Raw genomic sequence first — 23,121 nt, 5'->3', positions numbered from 1 at the left:
CAGCCTCCTTTCTGTTGCCATGACGACAGCAGCCGTTTCCAGCGCCTCGGTGAGAAGAGAAAGAGAAGGAAGGGCTCAGAGGACCTGTGGCCAGAGGCTCCACCCACTGGGGGAATTCACAGAGCTAACCTGGCAACCCGTCAAGCTGGCAACCAAAAACACTTAATATAATCAACTTATTTAGGAGCATGAAATGAGGTGGTTACAAATTGACTCATTCCCCCAAACCCTATCAGTCCTCTTCCCCTTCTCTTGTCCTCTAATTCATTTCCATCCCTGTCCTGCGTGGCCTTTTCACAGTGTGCAACTGGATGCAGTTCAGGGTGTGTTACTGTTGCTGGCAGGTGTAGAAGCAGGTTGAGCAGGTTGTTCCCTGAATGCCACTCTGCTGGGCCCTCCTCCCTCCTCCCTCCCTCCCCCGTCCCCTGCTCCTGTCTCTTTCCAGGCCGACTGCTGATTCACTCTCACACGTTGGCAGCTCAGTGAAGAGATTTTGTTGCCTGTGCACCTGTTCTCATCAGATATAGCCTAAGAATAAGGTAAGGATTTACTGAGGAAGGATTTAATTCTTTGTCTTTTTTTCCTCTCAGGAAATATGTGGGGCTGTAAACTGGATGGATGGAATTTTTTTTGTCTAATAAGATTTGAGCCGCTGTTATATTTTTAAGTGAAACTGAAAGAATCACAAATAACCTTTTTTTGAGAGAAATATTTAAATGTAAGGTCTTGTTTTCCAATATTTTTTTTATATTTGACAACTGTAACATCAATAAGTTTCACTTAAAATGTGCAAAATGTTTAAAATTTGGTTGTACCTGACAGTTTCTGTCACTGCTTCCTCTTTTGGAAGATTAAATATAGCGTGTCAGAAACATAAACGCTTTTATTCTCAACGTGGAAGTATAAAGAGTTTGTCACTGGGTGCCAACACATCACAACAACAGGTGACATACATACTGTAGAGTGTATTACATAACCTAGGGGAATACATGCAATGCAGTTACACCAGTGTTAGTCAGTTTTATTGTGATACAAACTCCAAAGTTAGAGCCCTGTGGCGCAGAGACTAAATATTTAGGTCATCTACTTGAGTAAAAAAGTAATCCTACACTATAAAAACACCCCATTACAAGTAAAAGTTTTAGAATATTACCAACAAACTGTACTAAGAGTATGAAAAGTAAGTAAAAGTAGTCTATATTCTGATTGGCCCCTGTCTGTGCTTTATTATTGGATTACTGGTCTAGATGGAGCTAATTTATATTGCATCACTCAAAAACAAAAGTACTAATGATGCAGAACAGTGGTCCCTTGGTGTTACACTGTTGTAGAAATATTTAATATTACTGATACATATATGTGTAGTGTTTTACTGTTTAAGTCTTATATAGCAACTGTTGAGCAGTTTAATCAATAAAAGTGCATCACCTTTTTAAAATTTATATTTTGTTTTATATGTAAAATATTGGACTAAAATGTAACTAATAATGCTGATTAAACGTAGTGTAAAAAAAGTGAAAAGTACTATATTCCTGTCTGAAATGTAGTGGAATAGAACGAAGAACCATAAAATGAAGTACAAGTACCTCAAGTATGGTACTTGAGTATAGTTACTTAGTTATTTTCTACCTTTGCTTGGGATCATGTCCAACACATATAGTGACTTTTGAAATGCATTAAATGTACAGTTTAGATTAGAAGTATATTAATATGCAATAATATTAGAGGTGAACTTACATATATATAGTAAATGTTGTTGTGTACTTATATTGTCCCACTTGTTTCCAGCGATGTTCAAACACAGAGAAATCTGTAATTTATTCAAGGTATCAGTGTGTTTCCTGCTAATCCTTGCAAGCTAGTTTCTAGTTCTTCCAAGAAAACCTTGGATATATCAGATATGTCAGAGAGTGAGGAGAGAAGTTAGCAACTGTGGAAAAAATGAAACGTGAATAAAACTTTAATTTTACTTTGTTCATGAACATGAATTGTGCCAGAATCATGTCAGATAGATTTTCTTCAGCTGTCGTGGTTGTTTAAAAGTGAAGAAAACATCTCACATGATCCCTTCTTTCAATGTACAAAGACGCATTAAATGGACGTATCATGGTAGTTGTTTTCTTCACTTTTAAACAAGCACCATCTATCTGACATAACTCAGGTAAAAATCATGTTCATGGACAAAATAATGTATTAAAGTTTTATTAAATTGCTTCAACAATTCTCTTTTAACAGTGTATTTCTACCCCACTAAGTTTCAGAGAGAAACATTGTCCTTTTACTCCACTAGATTCATGTATCAGCTTTAGTTACAACTTTTCAGATTAAGATCTTACATATAAAACACAGAAAACAAAATATATAACATGTCTAGCATTTTTAGTCATCTTAATGAGGAAAAGTTACATATTATAGCTTTAATACTTGACTGGGATTTTGTCACCCACCACTAATGAGGCTGTGCGATGCAGTGAATATACAACATAAATTGAAGGTGATAATAACACAGGTGAACTTTAAACAAATGGAGTTATTTACAGCTTAAATGTCATGATGTCTGAATGTGGGTTAAAGGAGGTCGCAGTGTGCGTTTGTGTTTCTCTGTGTCTCTGAGTGTGTTTATGTGGACTGTGGTCACGGCTGACAGAGCTGTGGAGGTGAGAGCAGGTACAGACTCTGACAGATCACCTGAGTGGGAAGTCTTTTCAGCGGGCGGCTTTCTCTGAGAGCGCGGGGTCAGGAGTAAACATCTCTGGCTGTTTCTTCGACCGGCCGCGGCACAGTGACTCTTTGGTAGGGCGATGATGGCCAAACGCTTTCTCAGCCGGGCAGGTGGTTTGCCGCTGTAATTTCTAAAAACAGGTTTGTTCCACATAGCTTTGCCCAACGTGAAGACAATCATCAGGATATTTTTATCACACAGACAGGATGTGACATTTCGAGTTTACACAAAACAGGAATCTCTGGTTTTAACATTTAACAGCCCACATGCCATTCACACCAGGTAATAGTGATAATGTTGGTCTCAGGCAGATATAAATCACTATAGATCACTTGGAACATTTTTAGGATGTGTTATAGATTATAATCTGATCTTAATCTTGTCTTTGCTGACACATTTACACAGTTCAAATCAAAGCAAACTATGTAAGTATGTATATGTATGTAACTATGAGCTGCCTCTAAGACTGGCTCTACATTAACTTCTCTTAGATTGTACAGTGTGTTAGGAGTCACACTTCAACATGATTTACTAGTTAAAAAAATATGATTCCACCAGTAAAGCCTGGATTGACAACTCTCCCTTATGCCGATTGCTGACTCCTCACTCCTCTTAACTGGCCAATTGGGGTCGCAAGTCATTAAACGCAGCTAGACTAAGACAAGGCTAACCTATAATGTTAAAATTAGCATGTTTATGTAGGTTTTTAAACCTGCTAAAAATAGGCAACTGACTAATTTTCCCATTGCTAGTAGACATGTTTGGCTTTATATTGTCTTTTTCTGAAGTGTGCTGGAAAGCCAGGACTCAACTCATTTGTGTGCAGGAGAGCAAAGAGAAAGCGAGTTTTAAAAGCTTTGAGTACTTTTGTAGCTTCTAACTGAATCTCTGTGGTGTGAAGTTTGTTCCTTTCCTGCAGTGCCGTTTGTACTTTAAGGTATCTGCTTTATTTAACTGTTTAATGTTGGCTTTTGGCTGACAGGAGTCGTGTAAAGGTACCACTGATAAAAAAAAAAATATTCCTGATATTGTTGCATCCCAATAAAAGCTTTTGGGTAGTAGAATAATGGTGCACTTTTATTGTGAAGGATTTATAGGAAATTAAATGTTTATGCACTGTTTTACAGATACTCAACTAATAATGAGGGCTTCATCTTTAAATACACACCTTCAAGCGGGTGCAAACACATGTATGAAAATGAAGCAAAAGAATCACAGAAGAGGCAACAATCCTTCAATCCCTGCACCAAAAAAGGGGCACAAATTGGCATGTCCAGTCAGGTATCATGTTTCTGACCAGAGCTGGAGCCGATAAATAGCTGCGACTACAGCAGGACCATTTAACCCGAGAATGCTGATTGTATCTTTTCCCATTGAAGACAAAAGTCAGATGTTAGTGGGGGTTTTGTATAGTTTAAAAGGGGCTCTAATCTTTTGTCGTGGCTTAAAAACTGACATCCATAAAAGTTTTGTCTCATCTTAAACTGAAGCATCTGCAGATTGATCCCCGATATGTTAGGATCCATTAAAGTTAGGCACAATACAAGATGAATAAATCTCTGTTAACTTCACTGCCATCTTCACTGTAAGGGAGCCAGGAGGGACAACTGAGTGAGATTCATCTCTTCTCTCTTTGGGAGTGGAGAGTTGGGTAGAAAGGGGATTTATTTTGTTTGTTTGTGAGGTTTGGACCTATTGTTTTAAGTTTATACAGTTGGGTGAACCCAGGACAGTCAGCTACAACACGATCACACTTTATACATCTTAAAGAAAACTTAGATTATACTATACAAAAAAACTTAACAAACTCTGGCGGTTGTGGTGGCATTGCAGTAGGTGCTTCACCATCTCTTGCCTGGTGGAGATCAGCACTCTACTGAGTGGCCCCTCCTAGCTATTGTTATTTCTTTTATCACCATGATTTATTTATTCCTTTCAGATTATTTTAGGGGTGTTTTTGCCTTAAACTGAGTGCACAGTCATGACACAGACAGGATTTTTGGGGAGAAAGTGGGATGAAACGAAAGGTCTTCCTCACCTGCATGGAACTTGGAGCAAAGTCAGTGTACTGAAAACAGTGACATTTACAATTCAGAAACATAAAGGTAAAATGTCATTCATAAAACTGTGAGTTTTCTTTAATATCATAAATGTTCTACCTCTATTTTGAAATTGTGTTTGTTTGGTAACAATAAGGCTACAGATCATACAGGCCCACTGAAGTAATGCTTAACTAATGCGTGACTCACAACGATGATTTCATGCACAACTAATTCAGGATATATCATGAAATCCTGTTGCTCACCACAAAAAAAAATGATGAAGTCACAATGACTTTATGTGATTAGTTCAAACATAATAGATCATTAGTTAATGAATGTTAATGCACAGTTTCATCATACACTAATTGATATGCGATCAAATTAGCTGGATTCCAGTTACATAAGAGGTTATTTCAGGCTCATGTATTTGCTCAGTGTCTCTGAAAGCAGAAATGTTTCTCACTGAAATAGGAAAGTAGGTTTGAAATCAAAATAGTTGTCAGATGCAAACATTTATATAATCAGCATAAATACAGATGAATGAACTTTTATGTAACTGAAATCTGAAATCATATTCAAGTATGAACTAACTGTGAATCACTGTTTTTTTTTTTTTTATTGCAAACTAGTTCAAAAAACAGCTTTCTTTTCTTAGTTTGTTGTAGCAGATGGCTATCAATAGAACAATACCCATGAGGCTTAGCAGCTGTTTTTATGGAAACAAAGGTACTTTAAGGCACAATGTACAACTGTAGCAATTTCAATACACTTTATTGTTGCAATTGGGAACAAAACACAGCACACAGTTACCCAGTTTATCCAAAATTGACCCAGAAACCACGTTTACAGATGCAACCTTGAATCCCCTTGGTACAAATAAACTGGTCAGTATGATGGAGGTTATTATGTTCACCGCAGCAGCATTATTAACTCTAAATTGTTCACCCCCTCCCTTCATCTTGGTGGATTGAGGCATTTTCTTTAATTACGATCTCTTAGTGTGGTATAATCACTGAACTTGAGTTGTTTGATTGAACTTGCGTTCACACAGCAGGTCGCACCATCAGTAACCCATAGGTTCTCCAGTTATTTCCCACAGAGTAGAAAAAAACAGAGAAAATGGTTGACGCGTGGACGATAAACAAGCTTGTAGAGAAACTGACCACAGATGAACTGCCTCTTTGGCAAAAGTACACACATTCTTTACTCAGGTAGAAGTTCACATGCTTGTGCACAAAACAAACACTGGTTAGAACAGAAGTAGTGATTTAACTTCTTTATTCAAGTAAAAATAAAAAAGCACAGATTCTGGAATGTGCTCAGAGCATAAAAGTAAAAATTTGCTCTCTGAAGGACGTTTCCACCAGCTGTTTCTGTGCAAAGCTAACTGAACCTCAGCTTTTCTCTGTGGTCAAGTCATTTTCATCTTGTTATGTCTTTCATTTTTTTATGGTTATGTCTGTTGTACATGACATTCACTGATACACCAAGGATCTGTCTTTTCTATGTATTACTGTCCCATCCATTTGGGCGAAAATCGGTCTTGATGTTGGGAAGATGGCGCACAATGATGCAAAATAAAAATAATCATTTTTTTTTCATTAATTTTAGCTTGAAATATTACACAACATCCCTTCAAATTTCCTCTGTCCACTCTTTTTACAGTCGATGATCAAACAGGAGGTGGTAAAATAATAATGATTTCTCAGTATGACATTTGAGCTTCCCACCCAGATGAAAATGGCTGCCATGTAAATATTATGAATGGGACGCTCACTCTACAAAGTCAGCTACGAGCGCCTTATGCAACTTTTCAATAAAGGTCACAAAGAGCATTAATACATGGTTATTATGGTTAAGTTATGATTATTCAGGGGTGAACCTGTAGCTCAGTTGGTGGAGCGTGTGTAATTCTTATTCAGCATCCCTTTGCATTAATGAGGTGTTATTTAATCAATGCATAACACAAGATAATCCACAAACCTGGTTGTGAGCAGTTTCATGTAAGAACTACTTTCTTTCAAGCAGAGAAGAAAATAGTTCCAGGGGATTCTACTGCAGAAGGAAAATAGTTCCCACATGAAAGTGTTCACGAGATGTGTGGATTATCTTGAATAACAGGGTCAGGATTTCTTGAAGAGAGACACTGCTGTTGAGTTTTTCAAATGTTGTTTTTTTTTCTTTTGGTGCTTTGAGGACCACAAGCCAAGTTCCATTTAGTTTCATTACATTGGAGAAAAGGCATGAATCTCTACGGCTGATATCGCCAAAACTCTGTAACTCACAGCAGAACAATCTATATAGATAAATAACTTACATTTAAGAGGAAAAATATGAACTGTCCCTTTAAGTACAGAAACAAGGTGTGTGTAATTAGTTATTTCCTACCTCTGCTCACTGGTCGTTGATAATCGATGCAACTGGATGTTTTTACACTTATTTAAAAACAGCAGTTTCATCGTTTGAGGTGTGAAATGAGTGAGAAGCTATTTGCACCTTTTCAGGCATCAGATTTAAAAAACTACGGACATATTTAATACTAATGAAATATTTATTGGTTTAAAAGAAACTTAGCTCTTTTCTATTCATTTTCTGTTAGTGGCACTCTTATTGACTCGTTAAAATAGGCTAATGTGTTGTGACAGAAATGTGAAATCTGCAGATTTGCATGGTAAACCTCTGTTGCTGCAGGCCACAACATTACACACTGTAGACGGAGCCGTTCGCGCTGCTTATGAGAATCAGCTCAGAACAAAGAAAGCGATCAACAAAGTGACTTGCAGTAAGAGTGCCCTGTAGGGAATAACTAGAGCTGCAGTCATTTGTGAATTGGAGTGAAGCCGACGGGAGAACACATAGCTCACAGGGCACCTGCTTAAATTCACACTGCCATGAAGTCGCTGATCTCACCGGAGATTGTGTTGGGACTCCGTGTTGAAGTGCGGTAACTCACTGTGGAACAATGCAGGCATGACTGCGTTTAAAATTCACACACGAGCTCCGGGTGTAGCAGCAGCCGGGGAAAGTCATGTTCACAATGTTGCGGCCCGTGTTCGCAGCACCAGCTCCATCAAAGACGGGAGGTGGGACGGGATTAGTCCTTCAAGGATTTTCATTATGACTCCTGTCAGTGCAGCTGACCTGTGCTGCTGAAGCAGGTGGTTTTTGCGCTTCGGTAAAATAGGAACAAACTGAGATGTCTTGTTGCACACTGGGCCGTGGTGTGTGGTCAGGGAGAGTCTGAAGGCTGTGATGAACACAAGTTTAACACCTGTGGCTCCTTCCTGATGGCCGTTATCCTGAGCAGGCGGTAAACAGACTGACAGCAGGGAGCACAACCAGAAAAACACACTTTTTTTTTTGTTTTCTTTTTTTTCCCTGTTAAAAGTTGTCTTTTTGAGGGGGAGGGGATCTTTGCTCAAATCAACATAGACATTTTTTTCTGACATTTCATATGCACTATGCAGGTCATTAAAATTGAAATATTCTTACTCTTGGAAGTCTGTGACCATTTTTGTTTTTCTTCTTTATTTTACCTGATAATGAGCTAATTATGCTCAAATTGCCCAACAAGCAACTCTTAGGAACCAAGCTGAATTTCTTCCACTCTGATTATCATGGCAATCATAAAAAAAAACATCATTATTGGCTCCAAGAAATTTCCAGTAGACTAATGTGGATCTGAACCTGCTCAACTTTTTGCACTTTTGAAAACAGCAGTGGATTATACTTACTTACATAACTAAAGTAATGTTTTGTGTTCTCGCCTGTGTTTCAGAGTGAAACCTAAGGGGAAAATGGAATACTTAAAAATCACAGCAGGCCTCCTTCTGCTTGTCCACGTCTCTCATCTGGCATCAATCCAACATACAACTGGTTCTCCGGGGCGGACAATTCCACATAGCTGGCTCCGTAAACTGGCCAAAAATACAACCGGACGTCCAAACGCTGCAGTTCCCGTAGGGGAGACAGAGTTGGATCCGAGAGCTGATGGAGCTGCTGTGGAGTCAAGTGGGATAGCATCTGGCGCCATGGCATTCCCTAATGAGGAAGAGGAGGGGAATGTGAGCGGCCGAGATAAGGATGCTAATGAAGGATCTGATGATCTGCCCGTTGTCACCACCACCGTGCCTCCCATTATTCAAAATGTTACAACCAAGCAACCTGAATTTCCAGACACCAATGTTTCTCTAGCGAACGCAACTACAGATCTCACAAACTCAGGCCAGTTCAACATGACAGACACTGAGGATGAATTTAACAACTCGTCAACAACTCCTCAAAACTCTACAACTCCTCTGAGCGCACAAAACTCCACCAGCATTCTAGAGTCCTCCAATCACACTGATTTATACACCACAACCTCAGCTCCAGATGGCCACGCTACGCAAGAATCCACAACAAAACCAGATGAAGATACATGGTTGATTAATGCCACCGAACCTAACAACACGATTACAACAACCACAACAACTGAGACAACCACCGTGTCTTCATCAACAACAGTCTTCTCATCTGAGACCACGGCAACAAGCCCTACGACTACAACTATGGCTGCTCCGATCACACCTGAGATGGCCAACAAGACAGAGAAAGGTTCAGCCACAGGGAGCAGCTCAGAGAGAGGTACTGCTGCAGTTTCAGGTGTCTTCTGCGTCCATAAAACTGCTTTGTTTGTCAGTACACCTCCAGTTTGAAGAGGCGGCAGGAGCACCAGTGGAGGAAACTAAGAAATATACTGCTGAGGACAGGGTCAGCAGAAAAACATATGTTAACCAAACCAAAAAAACAAAAGAAAAAAGAAACTACAACATCAGTTTAAGTGTATGCTATATTCACCGCTCTACCTTGCCATCAGAGAGCCTTTTCCGAGGGGAAACTGTTGATATATATGCCAAATATCACTCTCTCCACACCAACCAAACTCCATAGGTGAAATTAGTATATTTAACTCAAAGACCACAGGAAGTGAAGGCTAACCATCGCCTTGGTCTCTTACTCAGTTTGTGTCATTGTGTGACTTCTGTGTCTGAAAAGATTCATTCAGGTTCACCAAAGTCACACAATACACATCTAAACTTATAGATCGCAGCAGTAACTCCTGTGTTCTGTGAGGTAAAAATTCTAATTTCACCAGTGGAGTTTGGTTAGTTTGGAGAGAATAATATTTGCCATATGGTACACTCCATTTGAACTGGTAAGTCAGAATTTCCAGCTTTGAAAGTTGGAGGAACCTCACCAACCCTGGCCTCAAAATCCAATATTGCTGTTCTGCACATCAACAGAAGTGAAAGCTGCTTATTAGCACTTGTGTGTCACTTAATCAGTTGTATGCTCAGTACTGTCTGTGGACATGCAGAATGCGTTGTTATCAGGCACAATGAAGTTTTTTTTTCCGTCAGCTGGGGTGTGACATGATTCCCAGCTCTCACTTTCTACCTTTGAGGTAAATGGAACGCACCATTATATAACGACAGTTTCCTGTTATAAAAGGCTGTTATAAAAATATTCTAAATACAGTGTGCACTTGCTGCTGCCTTTATGTGTTAGTTTGTTTGTGTTATTGTGTGAAATCAGTGTTTTGAGGGGTTACTTTGGATTCACTAAAGTCAGACAATAACACAAACAAACTAACAGATGGAAGCAGCGATAGAACAACAAGTGTGAGGTGAAAATACACTTTAACTGATTTTGACTTCTTTAGATGGACCTTTTTTTAAGTGCCAAAAATGTATTTTGCAGCTGACCCTGTTCACAAAGCTTCCGTGCTGGTTCTCCTCTCTACTTCTCCAAACTAGTATGCGGACCCCACATTAAATAATCAGAAATATTCCTTTAATATTTAATAATAACATTCTGTTAGAGCAACACCACAGCAGAACAGGCACAAACCACCTTTTAGAGTCTCGGTTTGAAAGTGATGCTCATTGCCTTGGAGCATGTATCACTGTTACTTGTTTTACATGTTGCTATTTTCCGCCCTTTTCCTGACCCACATCTGCCTGCATCTATTTTCCCAGTGGCAGAGGACAAACGCCCCTTCTTTCAAGGGGAAAGGTCGGATTGGGTTTCAGGCGCTATCGATGTGGCCACTATGAGTGAAGGGGTCTATTACACCCACCTTTTCAGCAGGACAATGAAACCCTGTTTTAGTGGCACAAAAAAAATACCTGAAAGAGAGACTGAGGTCAAAGATACTTGTGCTGCCTCTGTGCAGGGGCGTGAGACTAGTCTTTGGTGAGATCAAGGAGATAGGACTGGAAAAAACTACTTGTCATATCCACTAGTGAAAAATCTATCTATCTACTTGAAAAGCTACTTTTCCTGCTAAGTATATGTGGGCGAGCTTACCGACACCATGGTGAGCGGGGGAAAAAAAAGGCCTTTAAAGAGCTGGCGCGAGGTTAGGATTAAAATAAAACTCACATCACACGGACAGATGTGACAGCAGGACGTAACACTAACAGATGATGGCAATAAACAGTGGGAAAACAGTTGTGAAACTGCGGGCAACACAGGCAGAAAAAAACTGCTTCACAGTCACCAAGACAGGCACAGCATGTACACAAAAACTGTAGAAAAGCACAGACACAGATAAACATCAAGTCTATAAATATGAAGCTACAAGGCAACTTTGCTTGTGCTGACATCAGTAAATCCATTCAGTTGAACTACTTGACCGTACTAGAACAAGGTAACATACAGGTGGAATGATGACATCAAGGATTGTGAATTATAGTCATGTTTCATGAGTGCTTCTGTGGAGCTGTATTTAGGCTAAATGGTCCTTTGATTAAAGCAGAAATATGTAGCAATTGTGCGTTAAAAAATGAGAACAACAGTCCAAATAACGAGTTGAAGCCACTGCCTGTATATTAAATAGGCTGAAATCCCATTAAACGTACAATCTATGGTTGAAGCGAGTTGTTTTCCCCCGCCCCCTCCACCCCAGACTTTGGGAAGCTCAGGCAGGCTGCAGGAACGCTGCAGGAGTTCAAGACGTGTAACATTGCACAGTGACACACTGCCTGTCAGACTCCATTAATATATGAACCATTATAAACATCTACTCCCTTTAATTTCTAAGGAGAACACGGCAGCTATGGCATTATTATCAGAGAATATTACAGACTTGTCCTTTAAAGCACAGTTTCCCTATGTGCAGCCCATGAGCCAATCGGGGCCCTCGGAAACATATTGCGCGGCCCCTGATTGTGACATAAAAGGCATGTATTATGGAGTGTTGCAGGGATGTCGCATTTTTGCAGGCCAGCCCAAAGGTTAGCACCCTCAACAAAAAGCCAAAGGGATTTTTCCCACTGGATTTACAATTGGTAAAGAAAATAAGTTCTCTTGCTAACAAAAGCTTATAATACTGACATGTTTTGGTCTAAAAGATAATCTTCACAAATGAGCACCACCTTTATGTCAGAAGTTAAAAGTGAACATTATATTCAAACTAAAAAAATATTTAAAAAACTTAATATGAATTACAGTGACTTTAAGTATAATACATAAATATTTGAGTCAACATTTAATGGAGGGTGAGATGATGACATCTTCACTTTACTTTTTCTAGCAAGAGGAAATAAGACAGCTAAAGCAAATCCACTCTTTTATTTTATGTCTTTTATTATGTCTGCTTTCAAATGAAGTGTGAAAAATGCAGCAAAAGAAAATAAGAATTGTATTTTTAAAAAAAAAAAACAGTCGTTGGTTCAGCTTGCCCCAGGTTAGGTAAATTGATCCCAGCAAGTGGGTAAATTGAGCCATTTGTAGATAAACGGAGCCTCTGAATTATTTATGTGTGAGTCCTGATAAAACACAAATGCAGTATTTCTATGTCAAAGGATACTGAAAACAAGTCTGTCACTTTCACAAACTGCCTTTTTTTCCACTTCTTTGCCCGGAACACAAACTGTGAAATAGAAAAGTAGAAAAGTTTAAAAGTCACAGTTACACATAATATTAAAACACTTATTGTTAGATCAGAAAAAGTTACAAAAGGTCAGTCTTGCAAAGAGAAGCTCCTGTTAGTTTGCCGCTTGTATTTTTAACTGTATGGCTGCAGCATCTGTCATTCTTTGTTTTTTCACACCTGTGCAGATGTCATAATGTGAGAACGCAGAGCACTGATGCTCCTGTGTGCAGCCAGGTAATGATTGGCTCTGTGCTATATTTACATGTTACTTGTTATATGTCAGTGATCCATGATAACCTAAAGTAATGTTCAGTCACCTTATCTCGATGATGAGCACAGCTTGCCGTCTTAAAATATTCAAATGCATTCCACAAATTATCATGATTCTGGGCATGTTAATTGCATTAATTATCACAGTGCAAATTAGACAAATCTGTACAGCTGACTAATTGGGATGTGTATCAATGCAGAGCGCTGCCACTGGAAACACAATTTCAAAAACGCATTTCAGCCATAATTATCTGACAATTAACCCTCAAAGACAGCAGCTGATAGAAATAATTTGGTTGTTGACAAATTATTTATTACTCTCTCCCACCCCCTCGACCCCTCACTCCTCCAATAAAGGTTTGGATTCGGAGCACCACAGGAACAGAAGAAATGGAGCGTGGGGGGCTGTGCTGGGAACAGCGGTGGCCGTGGCCTTCGTGGGACTGGTGGCCTACGTCATCCTGAAGAAGAAACACCAGAAGGGGTTCTCGCACAGGAAACTGGTGGAGGAGTTTCCCTCAGACCCAGGTTAGCTCCTACATCCCCCCCCGTTGAGTAAACACTAAACTTTGTTGGTATTTCAAAGCAGAATTCCACCCCAGGACACATGTAATTGCGCTGTTATCTATGATTGTTTGATCAGGATTTAATTAGGGTTGCCAACTTGAGCTGACAAAGTTTTCTAATATTAAAACCCCTCTGGTAGGTGAGCTGCAGATTGCAGACTCTAAAAGTAAAGCTAAAATAGCTCTAAAACAGCTCTAAATATAGTATGACGCCCATTTTTTAAAAACATTTTTGGGAAATAATCCTTATACTTTCACTCCTCTGGAAAAAAATCAACGTTCATTCATATACTTAATTTTTTAATGGACCATCAGGGGTGTCAGACTCATTTTAGTTCAGACCTGTCCACTGAAAGTTAAAGATCATCAGTGGGAAACCACTCAGTCAAGTGAGATCCCTCAAACCGAGCAATCTTAATTTTCTGTCAGTCAGTGTGCACTACAGTAGCAAGATTAAACAGATAGAAGCTGGCAAAAATGCACAGGGATAACATTTAATGAAGAATTATGAATAAGGAGAATAATAATTATTATTTAATATTTGGCACATTTAGAAAAACATCCTTGTGACAGTCTCTTGTTTTTTAGTTGCGTCACTGTACACATAGCAACGCAACAGCATGACAGGCTGTAAACTTTACAAACTAAATCACTAAATCATGAGTCTCTGTGGGCTGCAGACAGCCATGGCTTATCCAAACAAGACGTAACATGTCAATTAGTGAGTTTTTGAGATCCTGGAAAGCAAATTTTATTTCATCCAATTCTTATACAAAGATAAGGCTGATGGCTGTTGCTACATATTTAATATACAGATATGAAAGTGGTATTGATTTTTTCATCAGCTCTATGCAAGGCATGTCAATATAGCCCAGAATAACAAATCAAAATTTGCCTCAAGAGGCTTTACAATCTGTACAGAATACAAAAAACAGGGGAAAAAAAGAAGAAACCTCAGGAAGACAAACAGACAGACGTGCAATAGATGTTGTGTGTCCAGATTACATCAGTATATAAGTATATATAATGACTTATGATGACCAAATTACAGATACATTTAGAGTGTCAAACAGAAGTGAAGGGTATGGATCCATGGAGGACATTAAGCACCTTTGGGTGTCCCCAAATAGGTAGGACATGAGCCAAACAACTTCCTCTCAGCCATGGAAACCTGGAAGGAGGACAGGCCACATATAGAAGAGACAAACAAACACACAGAGGAAGAGAGAAACATGGTAGCATGTAAACTAGAGAGAGAAGAGGAGAGACTGAATCTCCTGGGGGTCGATGATCCAGATCCAAACGTCTGGACTGACAGCCAGGAGAGAGAGAGGTTCCCGGACGGCGAGCGGTCCAGCAGAGACGAGCCAGGGAGTAGGAGGAAAAAACTGTCAAACTATTCCTTTAAGCCCTTGGTTCCACCCTCTTTCTGTCTCTCTCTCTCTCTGTCTCACACACACACACACACACACACACACACACACACACACACACACACACACACACACACCACACACACAGCTTCATCCTGCTTTAATAAGGTAACCTCACCATGAAAAATAAGATCATGTACTATGACAGTTTGCAATTTGTCTCATTCTTGCCATGAACTCAGTGGAAGCAGTTTGTTCCCACAGTTCCACCAAACTCCCTCACACTTAACCTTTCTGTTAACTTAAAATTAATCTGCATGTTTTCTTTTTCTGCTGCAGCAGACAGGTATGTCTTCATATTTAACATAAGTCAGATTACATACTAAATATTAAATCCTTAGACCAATTTCACACAAATTCTGGAGGAGCAACAGTGAATTGATCCTCCATCCCCATGCTGGTGATGCCTGAAAGCAATCATCCAAAAGAAAATGAACGAACAGCTTTGTTGTGGGCAGCACTTTTACACAGTATAACCCGAAATGTAGATGGACACATTGCTCAGAAAATCAATTACTTCACAGTGCACCAGTACGGTAGCAACATAAGAAAATAACAATATGTTCTCACTTCTAACTCGTCAATAATGGCAGCTTGGTCAGTGGCCCTACATTTCAAATTACGATGCTGTAGATACCCATCTAGTGTCAGTTTTGCACGTGGATGGTCAAATTAGCAGTAGTAAAAATGCAGTGTATGGGTTGACTTTCAAAATAAAGGCACACAAATTACTTTGATCCAGTTAGGTCTAGAAAAGATCATGGTTTTGGTTAAAGTAAGTATGTTAGTAATGTAAGTTGACGTGACGTGACGTGACGTGATGCCTGAAATCTAACTGGCCACTCCAAATGCCACCCTAATTATCTCCAAGCCCCTGGTTATCTGTCCAATGAGAGGCAGGACGTTAATTTCAACTGTTTGAAATTAAATATGCTTTGTTTTCTTTTGACTGTAGTCTACTTTTAATTTTTACAAGGTTAATTTATCATTCCTAAGAGATTAATAAATTATTTGAATAAAAAATCATAAGAATACAATTATTTTTCACGATGGAGTCGAGAGGATAAATTTAGGAGTCTCACAGCCTGAGGACTGATGTACAATGGAAGTAGAATTTCCTTTTGAAGACAGAATAATGTATAGAAGCTTTATATAATATTTGTATGGTGTCACTGTTATGTTGCCATTAGGATGATTATTTAACTTTGAAATTCAAATTTTAAATACAGGAATAAGAAGATGAGATGAACTGTGTACTTATGCTGCATGCTACCTCAGTACCCAACGTGGGCCATCAATGTCAAAAAAGGCTGGAAACGTCTTCGCTTGGTGATGGCATACGGCACGTTTGAAGCTCAGGGGCGCTGCTGACTTTTGGCATGTTGGGAGTGAGATACTCAACGCAAACAAGCCTACAATCTTCATGCTCACAAAGTAACGATAAAAGGCTTGTTAGAGCCGGCCACTTTGAATCAAATTAGTTGTCATGAATCATTATAAGCATTATTATTCAGCCTTGCTGCTAATGCTATGTTGGTTGTTGGCCTGTACACTTACGTTACCGAGATTAGAGGCTAAAGGAGCATTTTTGATCCCGTAAGATTTTGTTTCTTTTCTTTTACTGCTAATGATTCCTGCTTTGTTTTTGTTTTGCAGCTGTACATAAACAATTTAAGCATTCATTGCCAAGGGCAATTCATGCCAATTTTTTGCACATGCACTTGACTGGCTACTTGTTTTATTAAAGAAGGAAAGCAGAGGCACTTTCAGTTAAAAGAAGGAAACAGGCTTTATACAAACAAAAATGCTGTACTCATCAGATTTATTTATAATGTACTTATCAGATGTATATTTATTCAGACAAAATCCACAAAATACCCTTTCAAAGGGAAATTAAAAAGAAAATGTTTTTTATTTTAGCCAACTCACACCTTACACATGTTATTTACAGTAAAATCCCCCCCCCTTTTCAAAATGTCTTTTAACATCAGCTTTTTGGAGAATCTGTTGGGATTTATTATGTTGTTATTTTGTGGTTAAGTGTAAGTGTACCCACTTACCTTCAATCTGCCTTGTTCATTCTTAACCTCAGTTTTTCTAAATTTCTCCAAATGACTTTCTAAATGCTCTGTATAGTAAGTATGAACCTGTTGCTTTCAGTCCTTGTAGATGCAGGCGACATTGATGACTGTTTATTCAGGCAAAGAGCTTTGTATGACTGATTTCTTTGAATGTTTGTTCAAAATGGAGGCTCAACAAGGGAACCCTTGCTGTTTGATTCTGAGGAAAATTTTACAATTGAAAACAATAAAAAGTTGGACTGTTAGTGTAGAATATGATGTTGCTGTTATCTTTGGGAATAAGTACATTACAACCTGAAACAACCAAGTAGGCCAATTACCACAAATTCAGTAACTGTTGGATTATAACAGTAATAAAAGTGTTTTAGAGTGGATTTTTCCTTCAGCACCAGAGTTAGTCAGTCAAAAACAGGATATGATTTGAATACCAGCGACCGCAAAAATCATTTAAACTTCCCTTGTAAATCCAGCATTAATGGGGGAAAAATAACAAAATAACAAAATACTGGACTACTTCTCTGCAGTGGTACATGGTTATAATGACCTTGTTTACACCTTGTATTAAAACGCACCGTGGGTGATCTGATCACAAGCTGACAGCTCTAAGAATGTCAGTTCACTCCTGATATTACAATGTGTATTACAATGCATCTCCACATGAGTTACCACTTGTGATTGTAACTCATTTCCCCGCTCTGAATGCAAATCAACAAGAACATAATTTGCATTTGCAAACACCAAATGCATTGTTGTTTTTACCTAACCCTAACCCAACAGCAGTAGCCAACATGCTGGGACCAATGGACACAATATTTTTCACACAAAGAAAAAAAGAACTTAATTCATATCATTTGCAGGGCCACAAGAGGGCTCAAATAATTTTAAAAAGTGTCAAAGACAGCTTTTCACAAAGTTTATAAATCGTCTCATTACTCAACATCTCACAACATTGTGCAATTTTCTTAAAAACGTCTGGGAATATTGTGGTTCATGGCCTAATGGTGAGATACAGTTCAGCTTATTGCAACCCATATCTGCGTTGAGGTGAGGCAGGATAGATGGCTCAAATAAACACAGGACTTTCACCCAGGAGACTGGGGTTTGAGTCCTGTGTGAAACAAAAAGTCAAGGTGGAAGTATTTACAGTTAAGTTACTTACGTTTTGTTATGTACATCACTTCTGTCACAGGAGTTAGGTCACTTCTGACCTAACCAAGTCGGTGTTATGTCTATAAATGCCCATCTTACTTTTGAAAAAAAAGTCTTTCACTGTCATGATCCTGTCTATTATATCATGACACTAACAATAACAATTTAAGCCTGTCAGCGGCAAAAACACACACAAACAACAAGCAAACAAGCAAGCGTCACCTGCTCTATGTGCTGTGTGTATGCGCCTGGATGAAGTGGCTGACAATGCATCATGCTGCTCCATGTTTCTATCACCCTTATCCTCTTCCATCACAATTAATTTTGTAGTTTGTGGTGATCTTGAGACTCTATTTGCAAAATTTACAGCCTGTCATGCTGTTAAATTGCTCTGTGTACAATGACGCAGATAAAAAAAACAAAAACAAAAAACAAGAGCTGAAACTTGTTTACCTCCTTTCACCCTCTCTCATCAGTCAATCGACAGCGCATGCGGTCCCAAAGATATTTTAATGAATGCACCAGCTAATATAAAAATACATTTATGATTCCCTTTAATTCCACATTGAAATGTTCTCCCTGTGTTCTCCCTGAAGCTTCTATCTGTTTTATCCTGCAACTGTGATGCACGCTGACTGACACAGGAGAAAAAAACAGAAAGTTCAACTGGAAGAATCTCAGTCTCTGCAAGGCCTCAGACTAATCAGGAGGCAGTTCTAGTCTTTATCGACAGCTGTTTTGTGTATATTTACAGGATGTAGCCTGTCTTTCAATGCACACATAAAGGAATGGCCATCTCCCGATGTGGTCTGAGCAATCAGATCTCAGTGCATCGTCACACCTGTATTTAGAGCTGTCCACTTGTGACTGGATCACCCAGGACACGTGTTAATACCAGGTGTAAACAGGACCTTTAGAAATGAGCGTTCATCGGTACAAATGTTTAACATTAAGTTGTCTGATTTCCAGTCCACAGATTGGACAACAGCGAACCTTTGGACTTGAACTTTGGAGGTTCGGCCTATTACAACCCAGCACTCCAAGGGGACAACATCCAGATGGACAACCTTCCGGGACGCCAGTGAAACTGAAAAAGACTCCCAAGACCAAAGTCATGAGCTCCCTGGAAAGAAAGTCTACCAATTCTGCTTATTGGCATTTGATAGACAGCCTGTAATCTGGAGTTTTGTAAATAAGACTGTCTGAATGTGACATTTGTGGATGGAAATTACAAATGAGTTTGTAAAGGTCTGTTGTCAGCCACCACAAATGATACTTGTTAGATTATGCATTGTGCTGAGTAGATTTATTGCATTGAAATGGAGGGATCGCTGAAGGCAATCTATCTAAACTACACTGCAACAGCCAAAATTAACTGTCAGCCATTTATGTATGTTGCCAAAGGGAATCAAACGAAGTCTTTCCTAATGAAGAATATGCTTTGCAGTCGATGAAGGATGTTAGAAATTAATATTTGTTGTAACTTTTGATTTAATTTTAATTATGTTTTGAGCAGATAGTAGCTACAAAATACTACTAAAGGCAAACAGACACATTTGCATCTAATCAGATCAGCTAAAGACGAGAACAGGACTCCTGCTGATGCAAAACATTTGTAAAAATGCCTAAATAACAGATGACACAGCTGGCCCGTTGAGGCCTTTGCAACAAAATCCAGAAGCCATTGTGAACAATACCATTATCCATATCACTGATCACCTGCTGTTGTGGCATAAGGGTGGCAATAAGAAGTTACATTTTAACTGCGTTCTAGATATTCCACAACTGGCAGTCACAACCAGAGTTTGAGAATTGAACCGTCAAACCAAAGACTTGAGTTTGTTTTTCTACACCAGCGAGGGAGGTGGAGGGAGGCTGGGTGCTGTTTTGTTATTCATAGACTGAGGTTTTGGTATTCAGGAAGGGGAGTTGTGTGTTTGGTCTTAGCACTACACAGTAGCAACAACTATATCATCATAATATACTGCTTAAATCTTCTGACCTCCAGGTGTCCAAACAGAGATTTGAGTTCCTTGTAGCGACAGTGTGCACCTTGGAGAGTCACATAGCGTTTACCTGCTGCATGCCTTGAGCAAAATTAGAAGAGATACCTGATGCAGAATTTTTAAAAACTTTATTTTTTTATTATTATTCTGCACCTAAGTTTGTTTAACTTTGAGTGACAACTTTCAGCAAGAAAAGTGTCTCTTTTTATGAGATAATGTGGCTGTGCAATGAGGGAAAAGGCTGCGATTAAAGGGATAGTTCAGATTATTTTAAGTGGGGTTATTTGAGGTACTTATCGACAGTCAGTGTATTAGATATGGGAGAAAGGCAACAGCACAGAAGCTAAGCAATGCTGTGGACAGGGTCAGCAACAAAAGGTGTTTTAGGCTACTTGAAAAAGGCCCAAAACAATATCACTTTAAGTGTACACTATAACTAGAATATTTGCACTGCTTTACTTTGTTGTCAGACATCTTTTTCCAGTTGAAATTGGCTATTATATGAGCTAAATCTCGCTTTCTCCAGACCAACAAAACTCCACAGGCAAAATCAGTAATTTTACCTTGCAGAACATGGGAGTTGGTGTTCTAGCGCTGCCTTGATTTGTGGTTTGTAGGTGTTATTGTGTAATTTTGGTGAATCCAGACTATCCTTTTGGAACACTGAAGTTACACAATAACACGAACAAACAAACAGATGGAGGCAGTAGTGGACCAGCAGCTCTTGTATTCTGTGTGGTAAAATGACTAATTCTGCTTATGGAGTTTGGCTGCTTTGCCGGGAGTGAGTTTTGTCTTCTACATATTTAAAAGTATATTTCAGTAGTAGTTGAAGTAATATTATGTTTTACATGACTCATATTCAGATTTCAGCTTCATAAGAACTCGAAATTAATTCCCTTAACCTGCTATTCTTATTTCAGTAAAAGTGCAATTTTTTAAAAAAACCTTTTGTTGCTGACCCTGCCCACTGCAGTGCTTTGCTCAGTATCTGTGCAGGTGCCACTTTCTGCTTCTCCAAAGTGGAGGTGTGCCGACCGCCATCTACTGTAGGTAATAAGATATGGATAAGTACCTCATACAACCCCACTTCAAATAATACAAACTATCCCTTTAACCACACTCTCACATCCTTTTATGTATCTAATGCCTTTGTATGAGTAAATCTAACAATAACTGTTCATTTCTAAATTTTAATACTTTTCTATGTTATATAAAAACACACTTTTATAACTGTATCTGAGAAGAAAATACATCCACAAAATCCATCCTCCAGCTCTCTCGGTCCTTTCACTCATCATTACCTGAGTGAAGCCCACACTCGATCAATATGCGTCCTTATTATGATTGATACGTGCCTCAGCTCGGCCTAAACAGCCGACAATAATTCTGAGAATTGTGGTTAGATGGTTCGGCGGCAGAACCGGCAGGTCTGCTTCCTTCCTCGCTCTAATTTCAGACATCAATCAGCGCGAGACGCATTTTGTCTGACTGAGAGAGAGGAGGTTTGTGTGGCAGTGTTAAAGAATCACAGTGATTACTGCAGGAATAATGCGGGGCAGATGGATAATGGGAGACAGCTACATCGGTTACCACTGCTTGTGAGATGTAATGAAACTTGATGATGCCTTAATAAACAACCAACCCCCCAAAAATGTTTTCTGCAATTGATATTAAATGCTTCCACACGGGTTCTGCTCCCAGGATAGTCAAGATAATCTCACAGAATTTTTTTATTTATTTATTAAACACACACAGAAACATGCAGATACACACACAGCACTCTTAGAAATAAGGGTTCCTGAATGGCTAACGTTCTACTCAGAACCATTTGCTTCTGAGGAAGAAGAAAGATTTCTTCAAGGATTGTTGAAATCCTTAAAGGGTTCTCGCTAGAATCCCCTGCATGAGTTCTAGATAAAACCCTTGTAATATAAAAAGGTTCTCTGTAGAATGCACTGAATGTGTTCTAGACAAAACCTTTGGAATATAAAAAGGTTCTTGGCAGAACCCCATGGGTGGGTTCTAGATAAAACCTTTAAAGTATAAAAGGGTTCTCTGAAGAACACATGGAGCGTGTTCTAGATAAAACCTCAGATATATATAAAGGTTCTCAATAGAACCTCCTTGGTAGGAACCTCTCATAGTGGGTCCTGACTGAAACCTTTCACAGATGGTTCTTGGTATAACTCTTGATGTCGGGTTCTAGGTAGAACTCTGAAAGGTTTCCAAGTGGAATTTCTACTCTGAACCACAGGGACAACCCAAAGAGCCCTTTTTGGTTCTAGTTAGCACTTTTATTTGTAAGACCATGCTTATTCAGTAGCAAGAACATATTTGCAGAAGCGAGGGTTCCTTTAATTCATCACTGAATGGTTCTCTGTGGAGAGATTGTGCCTGTTTTAATTAAGCACAACAGTTTAGGCTATGATTGTTTGGCAGGGCGCTGAAATCAATTAACCGATGCCAAGTTCTTGCTAAAGAATGTACATATTTCATTGTGGGGGTATTGGCAGGTTAATTTACAGTTTCAGCTGAGCCAAATTAATTCGAATAAAATTAAATGATTACTATCTAAATTGAGGCTATGCTAAATTTATTATTGGCTAAATTCAAATTCATTTTCTTCAAGCTAACATGCTGGAAATTAGTTTAACCTATAAGATTAGCCTGATGTAATAACCCAAATAACGGTCTCTTTATCAGATGAGCCCGTGCAACAGTTACACGGTCAACACCGCATTACGCTGGAATCCTGGTTTTTAATGAACATGGGGCCTCTACGTCAGGGTGGACAAGTGTTTTTTCAGAAACAAAATTAAATATATTGTTGTAGGTGTCAACACTGTTACAAACAATCATAATATCTATGTGGGTGGGCACTAAAAATAGTTCATAACATCACTTCAGTTGGAGCAGCCACGCAGTCAG

General features: G+C 39.0%; 1 protein-coding gene across 1 annotated transcript; it reads left to right on the top strand.

The window, feature by feature from the left end:
* Nucleotides 1-418: 418 nt before the first annotated feature.
* Nucleotides 419-20,696, top strand: LOC146332606 (uncharacterized). The gene is made up of 4 exons (XM_084735455.1): nt 419-539; nt 8,543-9,390; nt 13,313-13,483; nt 19,154-20,696. The coding sequence occupies exons 2-4, from the start codon at nt 8,562-8,564 to the stop codon at nt 19,267-19,269; spliced, it is 1,116 nt and encodes a 371-aa protein (XP_084591581.1). The 5' UTR covers nt 419-539; nt 8,543-8,561; the 3' UTR covers nt 19,270-20,696.
* Nucleotides 20,697-23,121: the final 2,425 nt, after the last annotated feature.

Source organism: Lutjanus erythropterus, chromosome 1 (assembly GCF_056507025.1).
Source record: "Lutjanus erythropterus isolate fLutEry1 chromosome 1, fLutEry1.hap2, whole genome shotgun sequence".
Classification (NCBI taxonomy): Eukaryota; Metazoa; Chordata; class Actinopteri; order Lutjaniformes; family Lutjanidae; genus Lutjanus; species Lutjanus erythropterus.
This window is presented reverse-complemented; position numbering and strand designations above follow the sequence as displayed.

What these genes read in the sequence shown, in the direction of transcription:
- LOC146332606 (XM_084735455.1), top strand. Translation starts at nt 8,562, where the DNA reads ATGGAATACTTAAAAATCACAGCAGGCCTCCTTCTGCTTGTCCACGTC. An exon ending in AGGGAGCAGCTCAGAGAGAG is followed by an intron (nt 9,391 to 13,312) that starts GTACTGCTGCAG and finishes CCTCCAATAAAG; the next exon opens with GTTTGGATTCGGAGCACCAC. An exon ending in GGAGTTTCCCTCAGACCCAG is followed by an intron (nt 13,484 to 19,153) that starts GTTAGCTCCTAC and finishes TCTGATTTCCAG; the next exon opens with TCCACAGATTGGACAACAGC.